The sequence below is a fragment of the Lampris incognitus genome, chromosome 12 (assembly GCF_029633865.1).
Source record: "Lampris incognitus isolate fLamInc1 chromosome 12, fLamInc1.hap2, whole genome shotgun sequence".
In the NCBI taxonomy this organism is placed as follows: Eukaryota; Metazoa; Chordata; class Actinopteri; order Lampriformes; family Lampridae; genus Lampris; species Lampris incognitus.
In genome coordinates this window covers 55955052-55974612 of record NC_079222.1, presented here as the reverse complement: position 1 = coordinate 55974612, position 19561 = coordinate 55955052, and the positions used below count along the sequence as shown (strand labels likewise).

Below are 19561 nucleotides of genomic sequence, written 5' to 3'. Positions count from 1 at the left end.
CCGATATGTAAAATGGTATATCTCTGGTTCTGTTTGGACTAGAACAATAATATTAGTATCTCTGGAAAGGTAACATTCTCCTCTGTCTTGTCATAATGGCTGATGTGAAATTTAGGGAGGCCACAGCCCCGCTAAAAGCGGTCTAATAACATCCATGCCTGCCATGGCAACTACGGGGTGAATTTTCAGTGGCTTCATATCCAAATGTTTTCTAAATATATTAAGCTACATTTGTGCCAAGTTTGGTTCTTTTATCACAAAATGCACAATTTTTATGCTAAGCTGTCCCACTATAAACAATTCTGACAGTATTGTTTTAAAGTGTGCACATTTTAAGTCATGATGAATTTGCTTTTTGAGGAAATGTTGTCTTTTATCATTAAATTCCAGGTGTTGGTGAATCTTTGATAGAGGAAAGAGATACTGCTTTTGCTCTTCCCGTAGAAGTCTTGGAATAAGGATGGTACCATGGCGAAGACGTGTAGAGAAGGTAAAGCAGCACTGACACAGTCCAGCTCACATAGCAGTGTCCTTCACATGGTTCAGTCAGCTTTCTTTGGCTTGTGTTTCTTCCAGATGACAACTCCAGTGAAGGCTCCTATAAATATATGAAATGCATTTATTATTAAGCTAAATAACTGTAACTTATTATACTTTTATATGTATGACAGTGGAAGGTACATTTTTTCAGTGTCCTTCTTTGTTACAAACTGGATGGCAAAATGTAACTGAGCACAATATGTACATATATATGTAAATATAACTGAGCACAACATGTAAACATATACTATGTAAATATAACTGAGCACATGTAAATATATATGTAAATATAACTGAGCACAACATGTACATATATATGTAAATATAACTGAGCACAACATGTAAACATATGTGTAAATATAACCGAGCACAACACGTAAATATATATATAAATATAACAGCACAATATGTACATATATATGTAAATATAACTGAGCACGTGTAAATATATATATATATATATAAATATAACAGCACATGTAAATATATATGTAAATATAACTGAACACAACATGTAAATATACATATATATATACATATACACACACACACACACACATACATATATATAACCGCACATGTACATATATATAGGTAAATATAACTGGCCACAACATGTAAATATATATATGAATATAACAGCACAACATGTAAATATATATGTAAATATAACTGAGCACAACATTCACTTATTTTAAAAGCTTTGAGAAACTGACACTGGTGTGAGTGGGTCCAGGTGAAATAGCATCACTATTAATTATGATTTTTCCACCCCTTTTTCTCCCGAATTGTATGTGGCCAATTACCCCACTCTTCCGAGTCGGCCCGGTCGCTGCTCCGGGGAGGGCTGCAGACTACCACATGCCTCCTCCCATACATGTGGAGTCACAAGCCGCTTCTTTTCACCTGACAGTGAGAAGTTTCACTAGGGGGACGTAGCGCGTGGGAGGATCACGCTATTCCCCCCAGTTCCCCCTCCCCCCTGAACAGGTGCCCCGTCCGACCAGAGGAGGCGCTAGTGCAGCGACCAGGACACATACCCACATTCGGCTTCCCACCTGCAGACACAGCCAGTTGTGTCTGTAGGGACGCCCGACCAAGCCGGAGGTAACACGGGGATTCGAACCAGCGATCCCCGTGTTGGTAGGCAACAGAATAGACCGCTACACTTCCCAGATGCCCCACTGTACACACTTTGGTTTCAGTGTTCAGGGATTTCTCATGAGTCTTGAAGTATATTTAATGTCTGGCATTATCTTTACACAGGTGTGGAGTTTGGTCAAACACACCGACTTACAGCATTTGTACCCCTTGTAAAGAGTGAGTAATAATAACAACCTTATTATTATTAATAATAATGTTGTTATTATTAATGATAATAATGTTGTGTATGTGTTGCTATTTTTGTGTTGTGTAGCTATGTACTCACCTATAAAAAGCAGCAGTATGACTGCTGCAATGCCAGGCAGAATGACTGAGTACTCTCGAGGAATGAAATACTTGTGGAGCACGTGAGCAGTGTCCATGAAGGGCTGGAAGAGAAGAAGATATCATGAAATCTTTTAAATACACAATGAGTTCTAAACATTAAATCATCACTCTCTTTATAACATATATATATTTCTGTGGCGTTAGGTGTAGTTTAATATTAAAATGAGCCGAGAGGCAGATATCTCCTTTTAATCACAACTCCCGTGCCCCATACACCGCCCGACCCCGGGAATGCTCTTTTATTTACACACCAGCCTGAACCCCAACACAATGAGCCCCCCCCCGAAGTCACAACATTAGTCTGCATCATGGCCCTGAAGTCAGTCAGTAAACGCTCTTCTGCTTAGTCCGAGTCGAACCCCCAAACAAACAACACAACAACAACCACAACGCGAACACAACATCACTAAAACACAATTTTAACATGAACGTTAACAGTCCCATCAGCCATTGCGCCCCCCCCCCCCCCAGTGCAGAACTGCCGACAGGGCAACCACTTCCCCTGGTCACTACAATATTTTCCATTTTATTAATTTCATAAATCATTCATTTTACAGAAGTCACTCTGTTCATCTGGCTCAACTACCGCGATGGATAGGCCACGCGTTCGTTGAACCAAATGAAGGGGAGACTTTGAGGGAGCGTCATTACTAGCTGCAGTGCACACCAACAACCACCAGGTGGTACATGCAGTCCAGACTGCAGTCTCCCTCTCTCGACGGACCGGGCTTTCAAATAGCTTCCATCTAAACCCAACCGCGGCAATATCTGATGCTCAGAGCAACTGCTTCGTTCACCCATTCACTCCAATATTAACCCAACCGTTCACCCATTCACTCCAATATTAACCCAACCGTTCACCCATTCACACCAATATTAACCCAACCGTTCACCCATTCACTCCAATATTAACCAAATCGTTCACCCATTCACTCCAATATTAACCCAACCGTTCACCCATTCACTCCAATATTAACCCAACCGTTCACCCATTCACACCAATATTAACCCAACCGTTCACCCATTCACTCCAATATTAACCCAATCGTTCACCCATTCACTCCAATATTAACCCAACCGTTCACCCATTCACTCCAATATTAACCCAACCGTTCACCCATTCACTCCAATATTAACCCAACTCACTCCAATATTAATAATAACAATAATAATAATAATAATAATAATGCACTTTATTTGTGGGCGTCTTTCAAACATTCAAGGACACAGTAAAAAAAACAAAAACAAAAACAAAAACAAGCAGCACTGCATCAGACAGTGCAAAATCAAAACAAAGCAGGGTAGACAATAAAAAGTTAACACAACTGATAAGTATAAAATCAACATCTGCACGAAACTCAATGAAGCGTGGATCAGACTGAATATGCCAGTTTGAAAAGGTGCGTTTTGAGATGGGATTTGAAGGCTGAAAGAGAGTCAATGTTGCGAATTTCTTGTGGGAGAGAGTTCTATAGGTGGGGGGCAGAACGACTGAAGGCTCTATTCCCCTTTCAGGCTCTAGTCCGTCAAGCGGGACGATGGTGTAGTGAGTTGGAGAGCAGAAGAGGATCTGAGAGTGCGGGAGGGCGTGCAGATATGGAGTTCGGAAAGATATGAAGGAGCTAGGTTATTAAGGGCCTTAAAGGTGAGGAGCAGGATCTTGAAGCCAATATGGTATAAAACAGGAAGCCAGTGGAGTTGCTGAAGAACAGGAGTGATATGATCGATGGAAGGAGTTCTGGTAATGATACGGGCAGCTGAATTCTGGAACAGTTGAAGCTTATGAAGACACTGCAGTCTCAATTACACTTCATACAGCCCTGTCTCACCTGCAACATCCAAACACATATGTCAGGATGCTTTTTATTGACTTCAGCTCTGCTTTTAATACGATAATCCCCCATAAACTGGTACACAAACCCAGCAACCTAGGATTAACCACTTCACTCTGTTCATGGATTATGGACTTCCTCACTCACAGACCACAAAATGTCAGGATAGGTAACCATACATCTTCAACCCTCATCCTGAACACAGGTGTGCTTCAGGGCTGTGTGCTCAGTCCAGCCTGCTTCACCCTTTTACCCATGATTGTACCCCCATCCACTCCTCCAACACTATAGTGAAGTTTGCTGATGACACCACTACTATAGTGGGACTCATAACCAACAACGAGGAGACACACTACAGAGAGGAGGTCCAACATCTGGCTGGGTGGTGTTCAGAAAATAACCTGGTCCTGAACACCAGTAAAACATGGTGCACTTATGACCTCTGATGACTGGTAGTTCTCCTGATTTCCTACGTTAAATGCACTTATTGTAAGTCACTTTGGATAATAGCGTCGGCTAAATGACTGTAATGTAATGTAAAACAAAGGATATCATTGTGGACTTTAGGAGATCCAGGAAGACCACCCCACCCCCACTGCACAGAAACGGTGAAGAGGTGCATATTGTGGATAACATCAAATTCCTGGGAATCTACACAGCCAAAGAACTCACATGATCATTCAACACCTCCCACCTGGTCAAGAAAGCACAACAGAGGCTTTTCTTCCTCAGGAAACTTAAACAAGCCGGTCTCCCTTCTCAGCTGCTGGTCAACTTTTACAGAAGTACAACAGAAAGCCTCCTCTGTCAGTTTCCGGTTCTGCCACCGAGAGAATGGCAGCCTAATTTTCGAGCTCCCCGACGGTTTTGAGAAATAACCACAACAACTTTATTTCTGTTAACCTTGTGAAGTTTTTGTCGAACAATGAAGAAAAGGGGTAATACCAGACGTAGGACAACGATGAACGTGATGGAAAACGATCCCGAAGTGAGATGAGGCAGTCGAAGTAGCTCCCCAAACTCATCTCCGCCACATGGCGAAGAGAAGACGGCCCCGAAGTTAGCCTGCGATGTATTCTCAAGGAACTCCGGGAGTTCAGAAGAGACAACAAGGCATAGCTCTCCGACATTAAACAAGAAGTAAAGAGAACAAACGACAGACTGGACGAGGCAGAGGGCAGAATTAATTCAATTCAATTCAATTGTATTGTCATTAAAAACAATGTGCAGGCACATGTTAAAAATGAAATGAGGGCTGTGGCTTCACCAAACAATGCAAGACAGACACAGACAAACACAGCAAACACAGTATAAGATATACACACATGAAGACCATGGAGTCTGTGCTTCAAGCCACATCAACGCTAATCAAGCGGCTAATACAGCGCCAGGCTAACCTGGAAGCCAGGCTGATAGACCAGGAGGGCCGAGCGTGGAGAGATAATTTAAGGGTTTACGGAATACCCGAAGATAAAGAGGGCACCGATATGGTTGGCTTTATAGACAACTTATTTAAAAGTGCGCTGGACCTTCCCCGTGACAGAGACCTTGGAACTGAGCGGGCACACCGGGCATTATGTTGTGGTTACACCGCCCCGAGCTGCCTCCCCGGCACGTTCAAGCCACTCCCCCAGCTCGGACGTGCCGGAAACATCCGAGCGCTCGGCTCGCGCTCTGAGGAGACGAGAGCTGCACTGCACCAGGTGTTTGCCATCATCCATCAGGCACACCTGTGGCAATCAGGCAGCCCTCTACAAGAAGTCTCCCAGAACACCACTCCGTGCTTCGACGTACTGAACCCTGCGGTAAAGTTCTGACAAGCCCTCCAGCGTTCCTTGAATTCTGTTTATTCCCCAGTGTCTTATCTTCCTGTCTGTTTCCTCCCAAGACTCTCCCTCCGCGACTTCCACGGCTCCCCGCGTCTCCCTCGTCCCCAGCGACCTTCACGTTTTCCCCCGGACCTCTCCTGCGATCTCCCCCTTGTCCCTCTATCTGGACCCCTCCTTTCGGACTCGATTTCCCGGATCTCGGACCCGGACTTCCTCGGACAACCCCTCTTGGATCACGGACTGGACTTTCTTGCCAGGTGCACGCACATTATTTCAACACCTCCTGGTCATTTACATACCGCACCACACATAGGCTAAGAACACTCACACATAGTTAAACATGCAAACCACGGGACACCACACATAGTTTATTCACACATCCCACTAACAGAACGTTTTTCTCACCATACATTTCCCTCCCACAATAAAACCACACAGCCCAAGAAAAACCTTCGCTCTCAATATAAAGAAAATCTCCAGAAATTCAGAAGGCGATCCCCCACAACAGGAGACTGATGGTCTACAGTTTTGGCCCAAATGCAGATAAGTTTGATCTGATTTCTGAGTGCTGTGCCTCACCATGGTTATTTATATAGCTACATATAAATCCTACAGTTCTATTTTCTAACTAATTAAAAGAGTAGGGACTTGTTAATTGGCGAACTGTTCACAATTTGTTTTGTTTTGTTTTTGTTTTTTCTTTTCTCTCTATAATCTCACTATTATTTATAACTTTATTTGGACATTGGCTAGCATGCGGCCACACCTTAGGGCCCCACCTCTGTTGCAACGTGGGACATTCCCTTATGGGGGCTTTGACTTTACAAAGTCCCGTAAGGGTCTTTTGAAATGAGCCTCAACATCGGAAACAACCGTTCATAACTGTTTCGGTGGCGTTTTGTTAAAAGTTGTTATGACTTGGTTCTTGTTTTATGTTTGCTCCTTGGGAGAGATATTTTTGTTGTACAAATCTAATGCCAGCAGAGACATCGAGAGAGGTTTATTTGTGGTAATCGATGTAGGAGACTATGAGAACATTCACAGATATGAATAAGCAAGTCCTTAAAGTTATTTCATTTAATGTGAATGGGATTTTAAACCCAGCTAAGAGAAGTCAAATACTGTCAAAAATGAAAAGGGAAAAGGCACAGATAGTGCTCCTGCAAGAGACACATCTCACTTCATCAGAACATGAAAAACTAAAAAGAATGGGGGTTTTCGAGGGTGTATTATTAAAAAATAATAAATCAGGTCATAGAAGAGGCGTAGCAATTATAATATCACAAAAAGTACCATTGGAACAACTTTCAGAGGTCTCGGACAAGGAAGGGAGGTATATATTAGTCTCAGGGAAATAGATGACACTATCATAACACTGGGTAGCATTTATGTCCCACCTGGAAGTGATTTTGCTTTTTACAGAAAAACATTTGATTTGATGAAAGGGGCCACAGGAATTGTCATATGCGGTGGAGACTGGAACATACGTCTCAACCCAAAACTAGATTCATCAAAAAACTCATCCGCTACATTATTACATAGGAAAATTAATGTTCTAATGGCAGAACTGGGCATATTAGATCTTTGGAGAGATTTTTATCCATCAGGCCATGATTATACTTTTTATTTATGCCACCATGATGTATACACAAGGATAGATTATTTTTTTGTGTTAAAGAGAGACCGCCATAGAATGCATAGTTGCGATATTGGAAGTATTGACTTATCTGATCATGCACCTCTCTCTTGCACTATATGTATCAGAACATTGTGGAGGCTAAATACAAGTGTCCTAAACAACCCACAATTTAAGACTCAAATGAGAGAGGAAATAAAAATGTTTCTAGAAGAGAATAATAAGAGAGAGGTCGATTCGGCTATAGTATGGGATACTGTAGAAGACCGAGCCGGCAAGGATGAGGAACACAGGTGTTTTCCAGAAAAAAAGGGTTTTATTTACCCAAAAATGCAAAAAAAAAGTACTTTACAAAAGATAGAACAAAAGTCTAGGCCCAAAAAAAGAGGTCAAACTAACAGAACTTAAATCAAGCAATAAACTCAGTATAAAGTGAGTTAACTGAAACAAACTAACAGAATGACTGCCCAAGAAGAGACAAAACAGACCTCCCTATCTAGACACAAAGGGACACATATATAGTGGCTGATCAGACCAACTACACGCAAGGAGGGGCGACATACAAACACTAAACACTACTGACTAAATTACAAACAAAAGAAAACAGGGCAATCAGATAACCAGTATAAATACATTCAACTTATAACCTAACAAAATAAATCAATAAACTAATACAACCCAAAACATTACTAAACTCTAAACTAAATCCCCAAATCCCCCCATGATGTGGCCGACACTTGGTTTGACCCAATTGGCCACTTCCTCCATAAAAGGGCTGTGCTTCCAGGGGCGGATCCTTTTGCCCAAGCCTCACAGGACGCCCCTCGGCAGCAACAGCACCCTCTGCAATTTAGATCAGCTGTAAGGCCACAGGTGTGGCCATCACACACTCCCCCCCCCCCTTCGGAGTCTTCGCTGGAACAGCGAGAGAGATAGTCCGCAGTGGTGTTATCTTTGCCAGGGATATGATGCACTGTATACCGGAATGGTTGCATGGCAAGATACCACCGGGTGATTCGTCCAGTGGTGTCTTTCATCCTCTCCAGCCATTGTAGGGCCTTGTGGTCAGTCTCCAAGGTAAACTCTCTCCCCAGAAGGTAATACTTAAAGGAGTCCAAGGCCCACTTGACCGCCAGGGCTTCTTTCTCCACTATTGAATAGCGGACCTCCCTGGGGGATAGCTTCCGACTGACGTAGGCCACAGGATGGCGGTCCTCTTCTGGTCCCTGTAGAAGCACAGCTCCAACACCCCTCTCAGATGCATCAGTTTGCAATATGAAATGTTTGTCAAAATCTGGACTATGAAGAATAGGGTTCTTACTCAGTGATCCCTGCATGTCCTTGAAAGCTGCCACTGCTTCAGCTGTCCACTGGACATGGTTGGGGCATCTCGAGCCAGTTCGGTCGGTCAGCAGAGGAGCTACTCTGCTGACCGACCGAACTGGCTCGAGAAGTTTGGTAAGAACCGATGGTAGAAGCCAGCCATCCCTAGGAAAGATCTGAGCTGCTTTCTAGTTTGTGGGAGAGGGCAGGATTAAATTGCATGGACTATATGAACTTGTGGTTTTATCAACCCACCTCCAATGGTAAAGCCAAGATACTCAGTTTCCCTTCTGGCGAGGACACACTTTGCTGGATTGATTGTCAGGCCTGCCGACTGCAGGCGTTCCAGGACTTTCTTCAGGTGTCCCAAGTGCTCCTCCCAGGTGGCGCTGTAAATCACAATATCATCAAGATAGGCACATGCAAAATCAGAAAGCCCACAAAGTACCTGGTCCATCAGTCTTTGAAAAGTTGCAGGGGCCCCATGCAACCCGAACGGCAAGACAGTAAACTGGAAGAGCCCCCAGGGAGTCCGGAAGGCTGTCAGCTCCCGAGACTGCTCGGTCAGAGGCACTTGCCAGTAGCCCTTGCAGAGGTCAATCGTAGTCAGGTATTTTGCTTTCCCCAGGTGCTCTAAGAGGTCATCAATCCGTGGAGTGGGATACGAATCAAACTTTGAGATGGAGTTCAGATACCTGAAGTCGATACAGAATTGGATTGTTCCATCCTTCTTTGGGACCAAAACCACAGGATTACACCACTCACTTTCTGAAGACTGAATAATTCCTAAGGACAACATGAGGTCCACTTCCTTCTTCAGCGACACCAGGAGGCGTTCTGGTATCCTGTAACTCATCCGTCTCACAGTTGCATCAGGTACTCTTGGAATATTTCTGGATCAATCAAAGTCTTCACCTGAGTCTGCTGGTCTTCAAGAAGGTGGCCCACATCCAGGTCAGAGGATATCTGTGCAGGTAGGTACTGATCATCTACCTCCTCTTCCTCCTTCACAGCCTGGATCAGCAGCACTGTGGCTCCCTCCTCAACCCTTGGAACCCACTCTTTGAGGAGGATCACATGAAGCACACGACTAGACTGCTGATGCCCTGGGTTGGAGACTTGATAGGTGGTGGGCCCAAGCTTCTTCTGGACCTCAAAAGGCCCCTGTCACTTTGCCAGCAGCTTGCTGTCACTCGTTGGCAGCATGACCAGGACCTTTTGACCTGGGTCAAAGCTTCTCTGTTGGGCTGACTGGTCATACCAGGTCTTCTGGTGCTGCTGGGCCTCCGCCATGTGTGCCTCAGCCAATTGACTCATCCTCTGTAGTTTCTCTCTCATCTGTACAACATAAGAAATGGCATTAACAGGTCCCTCCCTCCTGTGATCCCCCTCCCAGGTCTCCCGTAGTAAGGCCAGAGGGCCCCTCACCTCATGACCATAAAGAAGTTCAAAAGGGGAGAAGCCTGTGGAGGTTTGGGGTACCTCCCTGTAGGCAAAGAGAAGGTAAGGGAGCCACTGATCCCAGTCAGATCCAGTCTCATTCACAAACTTACGGAGCATTTGTTGGAGGGTTTGGTTGAAACGCTCCGTCAATCCATCCGTCTGCGGGTGATATGGGGAGGTGCGCACCCTCTTTATGCCCAGAAGCTGGTAAACCTGTTTCAAAAGGTTAGACATGAAGTTAGTGCCCTGGTCTGTTAAGATTTCACGAGGAAACCCACTCTTGAAAAGAACTGAACCAGGGAAAAAGCCATAACTTTTGCTTTAACAGATTTCAGTGGGAAAACTTCAGGATATTTGGTGCCATAGTCTGTAATGACCATCATGTGGCAGTTTCCTGATTTGCTTTTTTCCACAGGACCAACAATGTCCATCCCCAGGCGTTCAAAGGGAGTAGTGATGATCGGGAGTGGCTGGAGGGGAGCTCTGGTGGGGCCTCGAATTGATGTCTTTTGGCACTGAGGGCAACTCCTGCAGAACTGGGCAACATCTAACCTCAAGCCTGGCCAGTGGAAATGGGACCTAATGCGACCAGTGGTCTTGTGTTTCCCTAGGTGGCCAGCCCAGGGAATCGAGTGGCCCAAGGTAAGCATCACATCTCGGGCTGCCTGCGAGACCACTAGTTGCTCACCATTCTGAAGGAAGTACTCCTCCCTCACGCCATCAGGCTCAGTCTCTGGCTCCCCCTCCTTAGCTCTCTGCAAAAAGGTGGACAAAGTTGGATCGTTTTTCTGCATTTGGATTATGTTGTCAGGTATTTGAAAACCTAAGGGCATGTCTGGAGCAGCCTCAGCTGATGGTTGTACAACAGTGTGTTTGAATTTCTCTTGCCTCCTTCGGCTACGGGGCTTCTGACACTTCCCGGGCTGTGTGTCAAGCTCAACACCATAGAAGGGCAAGGCACTGAGGGCTAGGGAATCTGCATCCACATGCTTAGCTTGTGCTCTGGTGACTGCAACATTACAGCTCTGCACTGGGTTCAACAGGTCAAAAAGTACAGGCAGGTCATCACCCAAAATCACTGGAAAAGGCAAGTTGTCTGCAACTCCAACATTTAACAGATAAGCCTGTCCTTGTACTTCAACATAAAGGTCAGCAGTAGGGTAAGGCTTCTCATCACCATGTACACAGCAAATGGGGATAGCCTCAAGGGTGCAGATGGCATTAGCTGGCACATATTTTCTGTGTATGAGAGTCTGAGTACTGCCAGTATCAATCAGGGCTCTGAGGTCTTCTCCATTTACCTTGACATTGATCATTTTCCTGGGCTGGTTACTGTGAGGTTTAATGTCAACACTTTGGCGTGGAACAAAACACATCTGACTGAGCTTGGCTGGATTCTTTTGCCCAAGCCTCCCAGCGAGCCCCTGGGCGGCAACAGCACCCTCTGCAATTTAGATCAGTTGTGAGGCCACAGGTGTGGCCATCACAATACTTTAAAAGCAGTCGTCAGGGGGAAAATTATATCTTTCTGTGCACATGAAAAGAAAGAAAAACAAGACTAATAAACCTTAATAAAGAATTAAAGCTGCTCTGATGGCCGAGCGGAATAAACCGCCGTTCTTGCAATCTGTTCGTCATGAGGCTGGGAGGTTCGTATCCCAGACTCGCCGTAACCGGTCACGGCCAGAGCGTCCACGGGGTAAGGCATTCATTAGACCACCCTTAACAGAGGGATTAGTGGGTGTAGATCGGTGTAGTGTTCGGGGACTCGTCGTTCTCCAGCGACCCCTCTGGCCCATCCGGGCGCCTGCAGCCAAGCAACCGAAAGCATTCCCCCTACGTCTCCTTCGCGGCCTAAATGTTTTGCAATCCATGCGTGGCTTCAGTGTGTAAAATAGCGAGAGCAGCCGACACGAGTTTGAAGGAAGCTGTTGTTACAACTATCTCCTTCCAGTGGAAACGTGAGCCAGGGGAGTTATTCGACGAGAATTCCGACCATATGACATTGGGTTAATCGGGTGGGATAAGGGGAAAAACTATAAATAAATTTAAAAAAAATCTACGCTACAAACAGAGGGACCAGGTACTCGCCCTGGCGAGAAAACGAGGGCAACTTGTATATCAGGGTCAAAGGATCTTTATTTTTCCAGACATGAGCAGCGAGCTGGCCAAGAAGCGCGCCACATTCCTCACAATCAAGTCCAAACTCTACAAGAGAGGTATTAAGTTCACACTCCGCCATCCAGCTGTACTTACACTAACAAACCAGGACGTGGCGCACAAGTTTCACACCGCAGAAGAGGCTGAAATGGTCTACAACCAACACCTGGCGAACTGATCTGGGTAAACAAGCTCGCAACGTACACGGCTCCTGAAATACTGCTGAGGCTTTCCTATTCGGTCCGGGCCAGGCATCAGTTATATAAACAATTAAATAATCCTAGGTGTCATGGTGGGTGGCTGATTTGGCTAGCGTGCACCTCGGCCCTTTTTTTGAAATGTGATTATTTCAACCCGACGAAAGTTCCTCGTTATAACAGTAACGTTTGATTTTGGATTGTGGACCTCTGCCATTGGAATATGGACATGTGGACTAAACATTAATTCCGCACACTACGATTGGACTTTTTCCACCACTGCCGCGATCGCCATGATATCGGCTTCCTCAAACCAAGTACACAAAAAACGGTGTCTCTTCGGACAACTACGCCACCCACTGAACATAGAAGTCTACTTCGGACTTTTCTTTTTTCAAACTGCAGTCATCTCAAAATCAGAACCTGCTTCTTAAACGGCTTTGACCCTTCAAGGTAATGGTGAGGAGTTTGTGTGTGTTTGCGTGTGCGATTAAGCGTGTGCATACGTGTGTGTGTGCGTGTGTGTGTATATAGTTGCATGTGCATATGTATGTATGGGTATGTAGATGTGGACGTGCATACATATACATATACTAGGTTATTTTTTTCTGGCATTTTTGTGCTACTCTGCTCTGTTCCTGTTTTATTTCTAAATCTGTTGATGTGTGTGTACAGTACATATGCAAGATCAGTAGTGCTCTCTGTTTTAAGGATAGAGGAATAAGAAGGATAGTGCTTTCATTTAGTTATTCCGGAAGTTAATAAATAGTTTTGCCTGCAACTCATCATAGGTGGGAAGATGAGCATAGGTTCAGGGGGGGAGGGCGGGCTGGTATGGGGGGGGGTATGTTTTTTGCTTTGCTTGTGTTTGTTTTGTTTTGTTTTGGGTTTTTTTGTTATTTTTTTCCTTTTTTTTTTGCCCATTACCTGTTTTTTGCATTCGGATTGGCATGTGTCTGTCACTCTTCTTGCTGCAGTACCTTACTGGGTTTGCACGTATGCCTGATGACTTTTCAACTGAACCAAGTCACCGTATCCCATTATCATTTGACTTTCAGAGATTGTTATGACAACCCAAGCAGTTCGGTGAGAGTAAGAGCCTCCATCAAAATTATCTCGTGGAACGTAGGGGGCCTGAATGGACCTGTGAAGCGTGCTAGAGTATTTTCTCACTTGAAACATTTAAAAACAGACATCACATTCTTACAAGAAACCCACTTGCGTACAATAGACCACCAACGACTTAGAAGACCCTGGATAGGTCACATTTTCACTCTACATTCAACCTTAAAATGAGAGGCGCAGCCATCTTGATTAATAAAAATGTAAATTTTATTCCCTCTAACATCATCTGTGACTCTAACGGGCGATATATTATAGTAACTGGCTCCCTTTATCAAACTCCGGTTGTTCTTGTTTCTGTGTACGCCCCAAATTGGGATGATGTAGATTTTATGAAGAAACTTATATCGTCGCTTCCCGATTTACACACTTACAAGCTAATATTTGAAGGAGACCTTAATTGTGTGATGGATCCCAGTCTAGACAGATCTAGCTCGAGAACAGTTACACCTTTCAAGATGTCGCAAGTGCTGGCTACCTTTATGGATCAGTGCGGCTGTGTCGACCCATGGAGATTCTCTCATCCAACTGATAGGCACTATTCTTTTTATTCACATGTCCATAATTCTTACTCCCGTATAGATTATTTTTTTTATAGATAAGACGCTTCTTCCCGCAGTAACCTCAGTTGAATACTCCTCTATAGTTACTTCTGACCACTCCCCTGTGATACTGGACTTGAGCCTTGAAAACCATCATAGAGAGTCACTACTGGAGATTGGATTCCACGTTTCTGTCTGACGCTAAATTTTGTAATCTTATCACCCAGTCTATTGACCTCTTTGTGGAGACTAACAAAACTGATGATACCAGTCCATCTTTACTGTGGGAAAACCTTAAGGCATTCCTTAGGGGTGAGATAATTTCATATACCGCTCACCATAACAAGGTACGAAAGAGACGACAACGTGAGCTTACAGAGGCAATAGCTGATCTAGACCGCCGATGTTCCATTTCACCATCTCCTGAACTGTTCAAGGAGAGACTTGCTCTCCAAACTGAATCCAATCTTTTGTCCACAAAGGATGCAGAGAAGATGCTGCTTAAAGCTCGGGGCTCATTGTACGAACACGGGGATAAGGCAGGGCGCCTTCTCGCACATCAGTTGAAGGGGAGGATGGCCTCACAGCAAATTTCTCAAATAACCAATAACTCAGGTTCACTGACATCTAACCCCTCTGAAATTAATGAGAATTTCAGAGCCTATTATTCTGATCTATACAAATCTGACTCACCTGATGACACTGACATGTTAAATTTCTTTAATGGGCTCAATATTACTAAATTAACGCCGGAACAACACAAAAACCTGCAGACACCTCTAAATCTAAATGAAATAATGGAGGCTATCAAGTCAATGCAAAGTGGGAAATCCCCGGGACTGGACGGCCATCCTGCTGAATTTTATAAGAAGTTTTCCAATCAGTTGGCACCTCTGCTGTTGGAGATGTTCGAGGACTCTCTCCAAAAAGGCACACTACCGCAAACACTTACCCAAGCCTTTATTTCACTGATCCTTAAAAAGGACAAAGATCCCAATTTATGCTCTTCTTATCGACCTATTTCACTTCTTAATGTTGACGAAAAGTTACTTGCTAACATCCTTGCAGCTAGAACCAAGACTATTTTGCCCTCTATAATTTCAATTGACCAAACAGGATTTATTAAAAATCGTCAATCCTTCGCAAACATACGGAGACTTCTTAACATCATTCACTCCCCAGCTCCTCTGTCTAATCCTGAGGTGGTTATATCTCTCGCTGCAGAAAAAGCTTTTGATCGAGTTGAGTAGAGCCATCTGTTCTTCACATTAAAGCAATTTGGGTTCGAAGAGAAATTCACATCCTGGACATGCTTACTGTATGCTTCCCCACAGGCCTGCGTATGTACCAACAATCAGCGATCACAATTCTTTCCCCTCTCACGCGGGACACGCTAAGGATGCCCGATTTCCCCCCCTCCTTTTTGCCATTGTTATTGAACCTCTATCGATTGCTCTTAAGAGTGATAAATTGTTTTCAGGTATCAAAAGAGGTGATGCCGAGCACAAAGTATCCTTGTATGCAGATGACCTACTCCTTTACGTTTCTGACCCAAGAAGTTCCATTCCGCATATTTTAGCCACTCTCCAATCCTTTAGTAACTTCTCTGGGTACAAACTAAATATACAGAAAACTGAATGTTTTCCTATTAATCAATTGGCCCAGGAAATACCCCAGTCTAATATTCCCTTCAGATTATCTAGCACCAGGCTTAAATACTTAGGAATAAATATTACAACTTCCATCCACTCTCTATGTGAGGAAAATCTTACGGCTCTAACAGCAAAGGTGAAAACTGATCTGCAGAGATGGAACAGCCTGCCCCTCTCCCTAGCAGGTAGAGTACAATCCATTAAAATGAACGTGCTCCCCAGATACTTATACTTATTTCAATGCCCACCTATTTTTTTACCCAAACATTTCTTTCGTCAATTGGATTCAATAATTTCAAATTTTATATGTGGGGAGGGGGTAAAATCCCATGAATTCGTAAATCTTTGCTGCAGAGAGGGAGGTTACAGGGGGAACTTGGTCTACCAAATGTTCAATTATATTACTTGGCCGCTAACATGCATAAAATTGCACTCCGGATCTCAGACACTGATGATAATTGGATTCAGTTAGAAGCTAACTCTTGTCATTCCTCACCCCTAAAAGCCGTGGTGTAACAGTCTTCCATTTAAGCCTAAACAGCACTCCTCTAACCTCATAGTAATTACCACTTTGAAAATCTGGCAACAAATTAGGCAACAGTTCAGCTGGACTTCTCTGCCCCTAGCTACACCTATCTGCAACAATCAACTCTTTCAATCAGTCAAGACTTATTCAAGATTTGCCGTCTGGCACAGACAAGGCCTATCCTGCCTGGGTGATCTTTATGTTGATAGCCTGTTTGCTAGCTTTGCACAATTACGTTCCACATTCAAACTTGAACATTCTGATCTGTTTAGGTATTTTCAAATTCGCAACTTTGCCAAATCCAGCACTCCAGCATTTCCACAGGCTCCGCCGGCCTCAGGCATTGACCATCTTCTTGCAGTTACTGACTTGTCAAAAGGCCATATTTCTTTTATATACAATCTTTTATCAGCAACGACTTCCCCTGCCCTGCATAAGATCAAGACAAGCCGGGAGACTGAACTAGGTATCACTCTGTCCGATGATTGGTGGGACAATGCAGTACATGCAATACACTCATCCTCCTCTTGTGCGAGGCTTTGCCTCATTCAATTCAAAGTCCTTCATAGGATCAATTTTAGCAAAGCAAAATTATCAAAAATTTACCCAAACCTCTCTGATGTTTGTGACAGATGCTCTCAAGCACCAGCAGACTTGGCTCATATGTTCTGGTCTACACTACATCACAATACGTACGTGTCAGAGGACACGTTTTTGCGAGAGCGAAATACGTGTATATGGACACGTATTAGTTGCCACTGGGGCCGCAATCCCGTCTTCTGGCCACTGGGGGCGCAATCCTGTCTTCTAGGTCTAGGCAGAGCTGTATCGGTCGGGATTCACCACAATTTCTCCACCACACAAGGTAATGTTACATCTAACACATATTGAAGTAAAATGTTAATTTAGACATCCTTTTTATAGAATTGGCTGTTGCCCCATAGCTAGATTTGTGCACCATTTTACCGGATTACAAACTCATCATTACCAGACTCCGATTGTTTTTCGGTAAATCGCATGCAAAATTGTGGGGACTAATTTATTGAGATTGCATTGACACTTCGTTTATTTAGCTCACATTTATTCAATTTAAATATAGTATCCACTCGCACATAACGTTAATATGAGTCAAAAAAATAATTTGAAAATAGCAAATTTAGCTACGACTGACATATTAAGAACATTCGCTTCGCTTCGCATCGCTCCGCCATCTTTGTTCAATATTTTTGACATTCTATTGCGTCATGACCATGGTCATGACAGACCTAGTAGGCTACAGGGCGCCCCTAGCGGCATCTGTGAGATACGTGTCAATGAACACGTATAAGTGACTTGCAGAAGCGTGTCCATACACACGTAAAGAGGAGGCGACCGGTCTGGTTCTGGTCATGCCCGAGTTTGACGGAATACTGGAGGTCCTTCTTTAACCTTATAACGGAGTTTTTGGAATTGAATCTGGACCCATCGCATCAAATTGCTATCTTTGGTGTCCCTGAGGAGGGAGTTAAAATTACTGCTAAACAAATGAATGTAATCTCCTTTGCCTCTTTAATTGCCCGTCACCGTATTCTCCTCCTATGGAAAAATCGCTCACCCCCCTCAAACATGTCCTGGCTACGGGACTTAATGTCATTTCTGAAATTGGAAAAGATCAAATTTGCTGTCCGGGGCTCAGTTGAAAAATGTTACAAACACTGGCAGCCTCTTATGTCTCACTTTGAAACTATCCCATTGGACTAGAGCAGTGGATGTGTGATTTGGTTTAGACAATGGTGTACTGTTCTGAGATATGCATTTGCATGCATATACATATAATGTATATATAGGTACATTAGGCATGCGTTTATGTTGGTGGGTATGCGTGCAAATATAACAATGTGTGGGTGCATACACCTTGGACTGTAGCCTCGCGGGGTGCAGGCGGCGTTTGGGGGCAGATTGTCATGCTGATTTGGTGTATTACCAATTGTCCATACATTTTTTTTTCTTTTTTTGTTTTTTAGGGGTCCAAGCAGCGAAGCTGGTGGAACCCTATTGTATTTGTTAGGATTATTATTATTTTTCTCCGCTAAAAGTGTGTGAGGCTCAGCAACCGTAAGTCCTAGACCAACCAACTTTGGTACGTGGATTGCTATGGCCCCCCACTACTCAGGCACCACAAATCACCTATGTCAACCAGATGGTGGCGCTATAACAAAGGGTCATGCGTAATTCCCACACCATAAGTCAGATCAACACAAAACTGCACAGACCGATGCATCTGAATGTGCTCTACAACTTTGTTATTGGGACCACATATGTCAGCCACATAGTTTGCCCGCCATTTTGACTTGTATTAGTTTGGGCGCGGTTTCTCAGCTAAAAGTGTCTGAGGCTCAGCAACCATAAGTCCTAGACCAACCAAATTTGGTAGGTGGATTCATACGGCCCCCCTCTACTCTGGCACTACAAATCAGCCATGTCAGCCACATGGTGGCGCTATAACAAAGGGTCATGCTTAAAGGGCCATAACTCCCACAGCATAAGTCAGATCAATGCGGTGGTCGACCCATGCATCTCAATGTGCTCAACAACTTTACTATTGGGACCACCTATGTCAGTCATATAGTTTGCCCGCTATTTTGACTTATTTGGTGTGGAAGCGCTGCAGCTCTACATACCACATGCCAGGACACCTGGGTATAATGACATACTTTTTCTTTTTACGGCAGTCGGCTAGGACGCAAGAAATCAGACACCGTCTGGTCCAGTTTTGGAAACTCTGGCACATGTTTCTGAAGCAATGTAGAGTTGGAGAGGGCATCGGCACGGGTCTTGAGGAGGTTGTTTACAGTGGCGAAGAGGGTGCGGGGGTTGTGGTTGGAATCATTAATGATAGTGGAAAAATAGGCAGACTTGGCGGCGGTGAGGGCATCTTTGTAGGTAGAGAGATGGAGGTTGTGGGCTTCTTGATGTACAATGAGAGATGTTTTCTTGGCAAGTCGTTCCAGTTGGCGGACAGTCTGTGTCATTGTGCGGAGCTCAGGTGTGAACCAGGGTGCAGAGGTGTTCAAGGAGACTGCTTTTGTTTTGAGAGGGGCCAGTGTGTTGAGGGAGGCAGACAGGGTGGCGTTGAGGTGATTGGTGAGATCATCAGGTAAGGTAGAGGCTGGTTCCAGGGGGAGAGCAGAGGAGAGCAGATCGGAGAGTTGGAGGGGGTCGATAGATTTAGTATTGCGGAATGTTATTTCTTTGAGGAGGTGTGGCCGAGGAGTTGGGGATGGAATAG

The 19561-nt window shown here is 44.3% G+C and overlaps 1 protein-coding gene across 1 annotated transcript in view; it reads right to left on the bottom strand.

Annotated features, from left to right (window-relative positions):
- Positions 1-233: 233 nt before the first annotated feature.
- dpm2 (dolichyl-phosphate mannosyltransferase subunit 2, regulatory) overlaps positions 234-19561 on the bottom strand; it is a 60507-nt gene continuing 41179 nt past the window's right edge. The window contains exons 3-4 of the mRNA XM_056291090.1: positions 1970-2072; positions 234-598 (exon numbers count right to left, since the gene is read on the bottom strand). Of these exons, the coding sequence (XP_056147065.1) occupies positions 543-598; positions 1970-2072 (159 nt within the window). The 3' untranslated portion in view covers positions 234-542. The remainder of the gene's footprint in view (positions 599-1969; positions 2073-19561) is intronic.